At 63.4% G+C, this 10,236-nt stretch overlaps 1 protein-coding gene across 2 annotated transcripts in view; it reads right to left on the reverse strand.

Annotated features, from left to right (window-relative positions):
- Positions 1-4,610: 4,610 nt before the first annotated feature.
- Positions 4,611-10,236, reverse strand: part of SLCO4A1 (solute carrier organic anion transporter family, member 4A1) — a 21,887-nt gene continuing 16,261 nt past the window's right edge. Inside the window, exons 8-12 of one of the 2 annotated variants that reach the window (XM_012654643.1) lie at positions 9,181-9,346; positions 8,920-9,089; positions 8,600-8,664; positions 8,106-8,254; positions 4,611-5,367 (exon numbers count right to left, since the gene is read on the reverse strand). In XM_012654643.1, coding sequence (XP_012510097.1) covers positions 5,224-5,367; positions 8,106-8,254; positions 8,600-8,664; positions 8,920-9,089; positions 9,181-9,346 — 694 coding nt within the window. In that variant the 3' untranslated portion in view covers positions 4,611-5,223. Of the gene's footprint in view, positions 5,368-7,580; positions 7,682-8,105; positions 8,255-8,599; positions 8,665-8,919; positions 9,090-9,180; positions 9,347-10,236 lie in introns of those variants that run through there. The other variant, XM_012654644.1, reaches the window with a different exon arrangement.

The following is a 10,236-nucleotide window of genomic DNA, read 5'->3' on the forward strand; positions in this document are numbered from 1 at the left end:
GAAACTATTCTGCAGTACAACTGGCCTTTTTTGGGTGTATTATTCTGTGAATTTCAATACACGTGTAGATTTATGTGACCATCCCATAGTCGGGCCCCAAAACTCCATCGTGTTACCTTTTAAAGTCACTTCCTTTCCACTCCTGACCCCGGACAACTACTGGCTTGTTCCCCATCCCTGCCGTTTTGCCTTTTCTGGGAATGTCGTATAAATGGAACCGTGCGGTGTCTAACCCGACAGAAAGGATCTGACTTCTGTCACCCAGCACAGCGCCTCCGAGACTCGGCCTGTTGCCGTGCGCGTTGGTAACGGTGGTGCCTCCCTTTTCATTGCTAAGGTCCTGCCACGGGATCTCTGCCCACACCGGCTCCTGCCACAGGATCTCTGCCCACGCCGGCTCCTGCCACGCGATCTCTGCACACGCTGTTTCCCCTTCGCCCTTTGCCATGGGTGGAAGCAGCTTGAGGCCTCACGGGAAGCCGAGCAGATGCCGGGGCCACGCCTCCTGCACAGTCTGCGGAACAGTGAGCCAAATACACCTCTTTTCCTTATAAACTGCCCAGTGGCGGGTGTTCCTTTATAGCAACACTGCCGGACTAAGACAGAGCTGGGATAAACACTTGTGCACACGTTTTGTGTGAACTAAGTGTTTGTCTCTGGGAGCAGAATTGTGGGTCACAAGAAAAGCTCAGGTTTAACTTTATAAGACGCTGTCGAGGCGGGTCCGGAGCGGCTGCCCTACTTTTCACGTCCACCAGCGACGTCTGAGAGCCCCAGTTGCTCTGCGTCCTCACCGCACCTGGTGGTGTCCATGGTTCTCCTTGGATCCCACGAAGTCCTGGCTCCTTCAGATTTCCTCTAAGTCTCGCTCGAAAACTGAAGCTTTTAAAAGACTCACCCCCTCCCTCGTCGTGCGCAGCTGGAAGGAACTGGCTGGAATCCCTGACTGCAAACTTCCTTAGCTTGGTCACCCGGCCCGGGAGGCTTGTCTTCCACCTTGCACGTCCCCGCGGGTCATGGTGCTGCTCGACCGTCTGCTCCCCCAGTTCCCGCTGACGCCGGCCGCGCTTGCCTCCAGGTTGCTGACAGCAGGGTCATCAGGCTTCGGCAGTAATAAATGCCTGCTTTCTTCTCAAAACTGGGGCTCAGGCACCGCTCCCTGGGGCAGGCTCCTCCCTACTGTACGTGACAGCAGCGGGGGTGGCTCACCTGGGGACTGGTGGTCCCAGGTGGCACCTCCCGGTGCTGGGAGTCGGTGCTGGGAGTCGGTGCTGCCGTGGCTCAGCGGGGCTGGGAGCTGGTGCGCAGCGCCAGGGCTGTCCCTGTGGTCGGGCTTCCGCACAGCACGGCGGCCGGGTTCCGAGGGCGAGCGTGCCCAGGGGGACCTCCTCCACCGAGGCAGTCCCAACCGCCTGCCCCGGTTCCGGGAGAGGGGCAGAGACCCCACCTCCTTACGGAGAAGTGCGAGGTCTGGCGTAGCTGGCGGAGAGGGATGCGCTGGGACGTGCTGTGGTTGGAAAATGCCGTCTGCCACAGGGGAGTGGAGGCGCGTGACCACTCAGCTTCCCTCCAGCCTCCTGCGCCCTGAGAAGCAAGCGCGGAGGGGACTTGTGGTGCGACTGGACCCAGCGCCCCCCACGCTGCCTTCCTGGCAACGGGTTGCAGTTGTGGAACCGTCGCTGGAGTGCAAGTAACGGGCCAGGATCTTGTCCTGCTTGTCCCATCTCCAGGGTCTAGAGCAGTGACGGGTGCACGGCAGGCACCCGGTGACGCGTACGTCAAATCACACACTGTAACATGCACCCTCTAAAGTGCACAGTTTGGCGGTTTCTCGCACACTCGCAGGGCTGCGCAGCCACCGCCACACTGTAACTCCAGGACGTCCCACCACTGCGCCCGTCAGCACTGCTCCCCCGTGTCCCCCGCCCCAGCCCCCGGCAGCCACTACTCTATTTTCTGTTTCTACGGATCTGTCCATTCTGGACATTTCACATAAAAGGAATCATAAAATATGTGGCCTTTTGTGTCCGGCGTCTTTCACTGAGGACAATGTCTTCCCGTCTGTCCACGCTGTACCCGTGTCAGAGCCTCGGCATTTCGTGGCTGAGCAACATTCCACGCGGACGGGCCACGCTCATTACTTATCCGTGGAGTCCGCGGCGTTTGCGTCGGTTTCGCTTTTTGGCTGTGACAGGCGAGGCTGCTGTGGACGTTCGTGAGACGCATGTGCGTGTCTCTGGCCACACACAGGAGTGGAATTGCCGGGTCGCACATGGGGCGACTCTGGGTTTCAATTTGACAAACTGCTAAGGTGGTTTCCGAGGCGGCTGCGCCGTTTCACACCCCCGCGGGGCGTGAGCCTTCCGGGCTCCCCACGTCTGCGCCGGGACGTGTCACTTTTCGGTTTGGTTTGTTTCTGATCCTGGCGTCCCAGCGGGTGGGCGGCAGCATCTCGTCGCGGCTTTGGCTCTGGTTCCCCGAGTACAGACCACGTCGAGCGTCTCTTCGCGGGCGTTCGGCCATCTGTTCCTGTCGTCTGAGGAAATATTGATTCGGATTCTTGGCCCATCTCGAGGTTGGGCTGTCTGTGAGGTGCTGGGCTGTCAGAGCTCTCCGTATGCTCCGGTTCAATGATTATTTTAAACGAACATAGGAATAAGAGGGACACGGCTCAGCAACCAGAGATTCTGACACTTTCTAGCCTCTGCCGCGTCTGACCCTTGACGAGAGCATTGGCTTCAGGACGCAGGTGAGCTCTTCCTGCTCACGGTCACGCTCGCCGGCCAAATTGCCGCGGACTCCTGCCCGCCCCTCCCGTCCCCGGGGCCCACAGGCACCGGCCCCGTGGCTGTGCCTTCCTGGCTAGTCCGGGGGCTCCCTCTCAGAGCCCCAGGACGTTGGAGGGCAGGGCCAGCGCAGGATGAAGCCAGGCTGAGGCCAGAGGGGACCCGAGGGTGCAGCCCGTGTGCCCGCCAGGTCTGGCCTGTGACCCCGCGCTCTCTGCACTGAGTCACAAGGATGCTCTGTCACCAGGGCTCGGGGGTCTCTGTTCCCAGGTCCCACTGCCTCTGTAGGCCGTCTGCTCTTGTCCCTCCCCGGGTCTGCATTAGAGCCGGGCAAACTGCCAACAGGAAAGGGGGCAGAATCAAGGCGGGGTGGCACGCGGGGGATGCCGGGAGTCGGGAGAGGCTGCAGCGTGGCTGGCAGCCCAGCGCCGACCCCAGCGGACCCTCCAGACCTGGGCAGGAAGCAGGGAGTAGCAAGCTCGTTCCTAATACCACGCTAACTTGTTACGTAGAGGGAGGTGACCAGTACGTCTGGCCACAGCGAGGAGGAAGGGCGGGGACCCAGGAGGCGGGCTGGAGGCCGACAGCAGGGCCGTGTCGGAGGCCGGAGGGACGTGAGGGCCCCAGAGGCCATTCCTTGGCGTTTTTAGATGGAGGTGGACGGAGAAGCCGGGAACTATCTGGGAGCCAGCCCAGAGACGCAGTTTGGGAAGGAGGTGGGGGTGGTTCTGGTCGTGAGGTTCTGGAGATGCCCCAAGGCACCCGGGTGCCTTATGCAGGTGGCAGGTGGGACACCTGCAGGTGGCAGCGGTGTGGGGGAAGGGCCCAGTGCGGCTTCAACCAGGAAAGGCACCACTGGGCCGGGACGACCCCGCTTCCCGGCGTCATCGGGGGCCAGTTCCGCCGCGGGGCAGAGGAGAGCAGGGAAGGGGAGCAGAGCCCGTGGACTGGACGGAGAGAGGAGGGAGCGGCGGCGCACGCGCATCCAGACCCTGCCGCTGAAAGCCGTCCCTCCTCTCCACTCCCGGGCTCGGATTCGTCCCCGACTCACGGTGGGGACTCGAGGGTCTGAGCAGCCCGCAACGTTTGCCGAGGTCTTGGAACCTCGGAAGCAACAGACAGCTCAGCTGGCAGGTCAGCTCTGGGCTGCGGGGAGAGGGCGAGCCGCGCGGCCTCTGTCGACCGTTTCTCCATGAGACAGACTCCTCCACCTCCTACCACGGGGGTGTCGCCGCCCTCCCGGGACCCAGGCTCCCGCACTGCTGTCTCCACGGCTGCCCTCCGGGGGCCGTCCGTCCTGCAGGTCGGGTCTGCTGTTTCCTTGCCGCCCAACCTCCCGACCTCTGTCTGACTTCAGAGGGTCACCGTGGGACACGCACGTGGCCGGGGTCAGGGCCTGTGTCTTCGTGTGGGGCTCTCCCACGGGGTCCTTGCCGCCAGCAGCCCCTAGAGCTTCTGGGCAGGTCTCAGGACGACTCACCACCCTCCTGGAGGAGGCAGGGCCTGCCCAAGACTCACTACAGACAGCAGAGCTCCCTGAGCTCCACACACACGCGTGTGCACGCACTCGCAGGCACGCACACGCACACGCACACGCACTCTCCTGCGCCGCCTGTCCTGAATCCCAGTGTGCAAGGTTGGAGCCCAGGCCGTTCGCGGAAGTGCCTGAAGGCAGGGAGCCGGGATCGTGGCCTGGGGACGGCGTCAGGACCCTGCCTTCGGCTGGTGCACACACACAGAAACCCACGCAGAGGACAGGCAAAACCGCCAACTTCGCAAGTTCGTAGAAATGAAATACACTACACAGGGACGTCTGGTTTAAGTAATAAAATATATTTACGTGTGCAGAGTTTTGACTAAGGACGCGCAGAAACAGACAACCCACAGGCGGGCAGTCCACGTCTGGGGGTTGGGTTTACAGCCCCTGCCCACGCCTGCCCACGCCACGCGATCGGGTACAGACCAAGTTCCGTAAATACGATTTGTGAAAAGTGTGTCCGTACATTTCTATTCACGCAGGTCACTCCCACTGCAGGGCTGCTCGGCTCTGAGGACAGGGGGTCACCGCAGACTTTAAACCACAGGTCACGTGGAAGGTCCCATGAGCGGGAGTCACCCAAGGCCGCTGCCGTCTCACCCAGGAAGTGGGGCTGGGCAGGAGCCCACGCGACGCAGAGGCCCCGCTCAGCAGCACCGTGGGGGTGGCGCACGTCTCGGATGCGCCTCACGTTCCTGTCACTCAGTGCCTTCGGGGTTCGGCCTCCACCCGGACGGCGTCGCGGCCCCGGAATCCAGTGCGAAATCCCCCGGGACCCTCAGCCCTGCAGCTCTGGCGAGGGGCCAGCCCCTCGGAGCAGTCACCGTCAGTGGCAGGCCGTGTGCACAGCGTGGGAAACGCGAGGGGCTTCCGGCATCCCCGTGGTGGCCGGGCAGGCGGTCACACGTCGCTCCGGAGCTGGAGGTCCGTGGGGTTGCCGGACGCTGAGGACTGACTGGGCAGAGAAGCTTCTAGGCCATCCGAAGACGCTGCCAGGGGCTTGTACAGGAAGCAGGCGGCCGAGAAGAACAGGAGGCCAAGCACCTGCGGGAGGAGGAGCTGCTGGGCCTGGAGCCGCAGGCCCCGGATGCCGTGGTCGTCCCCAAGCCCCGCCCACCCCCACCGGTGGCTTCCTCATGAGGCCCGGAACCAGCCTGCTCCGGAGAGACAGCTTTCCACGTAACCAGTTCCCAGTGCTAATGGGGGGAGGAAAACGCCAGCTGATTGAAAACAGAGGTTGGGAGGAGGTGGGAGATCTGGCTGTGGGGGTACAGTCCTCCCCGGAAGAGGGCCCCACGTCCTCACCACGGGTGCCTGTGAATGGGACCTTTTCTGGAAGTAGGGTCTTTGTAGGTGTAGTCCGCTTAGAGGTCGGCAGGATTTCAGCTGCGCCCTAAACCCGCTCCCTTCCGAAACTGACGCCGAAGCCGGTGCCGTTGAAGCCAAACCTCGCCGTCCGGTGTGGAGCGATGGCCGCCCGAGATCCCGGCGTGTGGGAGGGGCCTTGGCCTCAGGACACTTCCTGGCAGCTGCACAGTGGCCCCACCTCACCCTCATCCTGGGGCATAAGACCCCCAGCGGTGCCTGAACCCCGGGTGGGACGGAGCCCAGCCAGCCAACGCCAAGGCCCCTCCCTCCAGGAAGCACTTCGTGGCTTCTCTTGGCGGATCCGAATTGCCGGCACCGCTACGCTGGCACTCGGGGCCACCCTAAGTGACATAAGGGCCATGTGAAAAGAAAAGATTTCAGGACCTTCCAAATTTATTACACCAAGGGGAAAGGTTAAGCTCTGGAAACTGAAGCACATAACGCAGTGGCCCCCGACCTCTTTGGCCCCAGGGATGGGTTTGATGGGAGACAGTTTTCCCACAGGCCAGGGGTGGCGGGGGGTGGTTTCTGGGTGGTTCAAGCGCATTAGATTTTCCACGCACTTTGTTATTGTTATATCACCACCTCCACTCGCGGCTGGGTTTGGACACGCGTCTGAGAGCGACTGATCTACGGCGGTCTCTGCGCCGTCAGACCTCCGCCAATCGCCGCCCGAGCTCCGCCGCAGCTCATCGGGTGTTAGGGTCACCCGAGGAGCCGCAGCCCAGACCCCTCGCACGCGCAGTGTACGGCGGGGTCGCACGAGAGTCCAACGCGGCCGCTGATCTGACGGGGCGGAGCTCAGCGGTGATGCCGGCGGCGGGGGCGGCTGTAGATACGGGTGCAGCTTCGCTCTCCCAGCGTCACCCCTGCTCCCCTGGTTCCTAACAGGCCATGGACAGTACTGGTCTGTGGCCCAGGGCGGGGACCGCAGACGCCGCACAGCTGTTTCTCTTCTCTGTGCCTGACCGTGGCTCCCGGCTTTGTGCTGAAACCTTACCCGTTAGCCGGGCTCTCTGTGGCTCCGCAAACCCCGGCTCGAGCGCGGACTCCGAGCACCTGTGGGGCGACCTCCTTACGACGTAAAGTTAAGCGACCTCTTCGGAGCAGGGTCAACAGCAGCCAGTCGAGCCTCATGCCGGATGTGGGCCTTGGCGTTAACACGTGACTGCTCAGCACCTCGTCTCTGCCTGTGTCGGCCGTCCTCATGCTCCCTGCACCCGGAGCGCTGGTCACCCCTCTTTGGGGTCCCTGTGTCCCCGGACGGCCCCCCTCAAACTCTGCCCTTGAATAAACTCTTTTAACTGGATCCGAGACTTTTGGTTATTTTAGGTTGACGGTTACGAGAACACAGCCCCGCGACAGCGACACCTCACTGCGGATTGAAAACCATGCCGGCCGCAGGTGGCAAAGAGGCAGGAGCACCTGCAGCGTGGAGACCTGCACCGACCCCGTCCTGGGCAGGACGCAAGGCTTCATGCCGCTACACAGACGGTGCACGATTCCAAACTCACAATGGCTTATTTCTGAAATTTTCCATTTAATATTTTCAGACCTCGGTTGACCTCAGGTAACTGAAACCTTGGGAACTGACCTCTCAGATTCGAGGGGCGGCGGCACTTCCCTGTGAGCTCACCCAGGCGCTGCCCCAGGGCCGCTGACCCAGGGGACACAAGTCAGCTGGTCTGTCCCTCCCCCTGGGGGCTCCGTCCTGGCAGCGCCTGGGCCGCGGGCTCCACGCACAGAACTTGGGTGTCTGCCACCCACGAGCCTTGAGACCCTCTGAGTGGCTGGCCCTGGGTTCCATTTTATTTTGAAGGTTTTGTGATTTTTTCCTCTAATGGGGGAAATTCAAAATATAAATACCACATTTCTTCCTGGGTCGCACACGCCAAGAGTTACAGCAGGAAGTTTCTCTGGGCAGCTTGAGAAACGCGAGTCAGGATCGGAGACGCGGGAAACTAACGCCACGCGCCCTTGGCCGAGGCCCCTGGGGTGGGGACAGGCCCAGAAAGCTGCCCTTTCAGGGAGGAGCCACTTGCGTTTCCCCAAAGCTTTCGGCTAACGGGCACCACCAGGCACCAGCCGGGCCCGGTGAGGAGGGGCCCCCCGGAAGGCGGGGAGCGCGGGCTGCCCCTACGCCTGGGCCGGGGGCTGCCGGGGCTCGGAGCGTGAACCCAGAAGGTGGCCCCGGGCCGGGCCTGCTCTCCCTCTGTGGCCGTCACGTGTCCTGAGTCCCGGCAGCCGGCACGTGCGGAATGCCCCCTCTAGGGACCGGGACTTCTGTGCAGCGTCACGGGGCTGGGCTGAGCTGTGGAAGAGCCCCGGGGGTGTCCCGCAGCCCGAGCTGGCTGGGGTGGAATCGCTCCCCTCCTTGGTGCTGACTCTCAGACCCTCCCCGAGGCCCGGCTCACCTTGTACAAGAGCCCCATGACGAGCATGTAGCGGCTCATGGCCGAGTTCCAGTACACCAAGCAGGAGCCGTGGCGGCCGCACTGGTCCTGCCACAGCAGACAGGCCTTGTCGATCACCCAGCCGAAGGCAATGGGCCCTGGGATGCCCCCTGTGGAGAGAAGCTCGCTCAGCGCCTGACACACGGGTGGACAGGGCGCTGGGCAGTCAAGGGACCGGGAAGGACAGGCTCTGGGAAGGTGACACTGGCCGCCAGGATTCTCAGGGGCTCTCAGGGGCAAAGGGGACTTGGCTTCGGGTTGGGAGTTCCCAAGACCTCCAAGGGAAAGAAACCCGCTGGGCAAACGAATGACCATGGGCCCCTCTAGTGGTCACTGAGGGAATGGAGCTCTTCCCCACGGGACGCCGCCTGGTGCTGGCATGCACACCTGCCGGGTGCCCTTGTGCAGTGAACACACTGCACAACTGACCGTGGCCTCCTCACGCTGCACAGTACCTAGTGTTCTAACTACAATCCACTGGATTCCCAGGGCAAAGGATCTCTGCCGCTCACAGACACACCTGCAACAGAAAACCGCAGCATCGGTACCCAAGAGGTGGGCTGTGTGCCACGTCACACCCCCACGCCGGAAGCCGAGTCCTGGCCACGCCCCTGGCCACACCACCGCCTCCCCAGGTGGCAGGCACCTCGCCAGAGGTCAGAGACAGGCCTGCCGTGCGGGGGCCGGGCGTGTCCCCGGCCTGTCGCGGGATCCGCAGAGCTCCACCTTCCAGGGCTGCAAGAGAAGGTTCCGGACAAGCGCAAACCGGGCTTACCGTAGCGTCGCCGTGAGCGCGGGGATGCTGCTGAGGAACGTAAAGAAAATTACAACGAAAACGAAACCCAGGAGGAGGGGCTTTCTCTGACAAGCGGAAGTGCATGTCCCTGCGGTGGCCTGGCCCACGCCAGAGGACAGACTCTGAGGACAGCTACAGTCTCGGTACACCTGAGGAGCCCAAACAGTGCTGATTACAGGAGGAAGGAGCGGCCCTCCCAGGGCCCAGGGGGGCAGGGGCTGTGGGCAGTGGTCCACTCACCTTCTGGCCGCCCGGTCCGGTTGCGGTGGCCTCGCGGCACCCTGCGTGGCAGGGCGAGTAGTACATGACGCCGTCCGAGCCGCACACGGGGCTGTAGTGCTGTGGCCGGCAGCCGCAGGCCGCGTTGCAGGGCGTCGTCAGGTTCAGGCTGCCTCGGGGCAGGAGGCTGCGGGGGGAGAGGGTGATGGGACCCAGGCCAGGGACAGGGGCGTCGTAGGCACAAGGACAGTCTCATGGTACGGCCTGTCCCCACCCAGCCTCACCCTGGGTCTACAGACTCTTTGAGCTTGCGCCACCCGAGCCGGTGAGATTGCCTCCGGGCGCCACGGCTGTTCTCAGCGCACACGCGGGGCACACGCCGGGCACGCCCACACCCTCTGCCGCCCCTGCCCCGGCTGCAGGGCGCATTCCAGGTTTGCTTGCTTGGTTGGTTTTGGGGGTAGGCAACGCATTCACAGGTGCTGCCGAAATTACTAAAGAGTGCCCAGTAGGAGACACCCCCGTGGCCCCAGCCCCCGGTCTCCAGCCACAGGCTGGCCGGGCCACGCGTCTGCAGAGGCGACCACAGGTGTGCACCTCCGCTTTCGCACTGAGGTCGGAGCCCTCTGCGCCCACGCTCAACCCCTCCGTCTTCTCCGCTTCGCGATGCACCTCGGCACTGGCCCGCGGACGCGCCTCCCCAGTCCCTCGCGGGCGCGGCCCTGCACTGTGGGCACCTTCCTGACACTTTCGGGCTGCTCCCGGGTTTGCCACGTCTGGCAGCGCTGCAGAGGCCTCTGCGCCTCCCCACGTCACACGCCGCACCTGCGGCGTCACACCTGCCGCGGGAACTCCCGGGGGACACACCCGGGCGGAGGTGCAGGCTGTGTGCGGCGTTTGGGCCCTCGCCAGCTGCCACCCGACGGGCTGCCCCTCACAGCCCCACACGGCAACACCCAGGAGCCGACCCCAGGCCACTCTCGTGTCAACACAGGGACGCTCCCAGGTCCCGTGAGCTGGGCCACGATCGTTGCGTTTTACAGAGAAGGCTGAGGCCAGAGAGGGACAGGACCCTCC

This window comes from Propithecus coquereli, unplaced genomic scaffold (genome assembly GCF_000956105.1).
Source record: "Propithecus coquereli isolate 6110/MARCELLA unplaced genomic scaffold, Pcoq_1.0 Scaffold442, whole genome shotgun sequence".
NCBI lineage: Eukaryota > Metazoa > Chordata > Mammalia > Primates > Indriidae > Propithecus > Propithecus coquereli.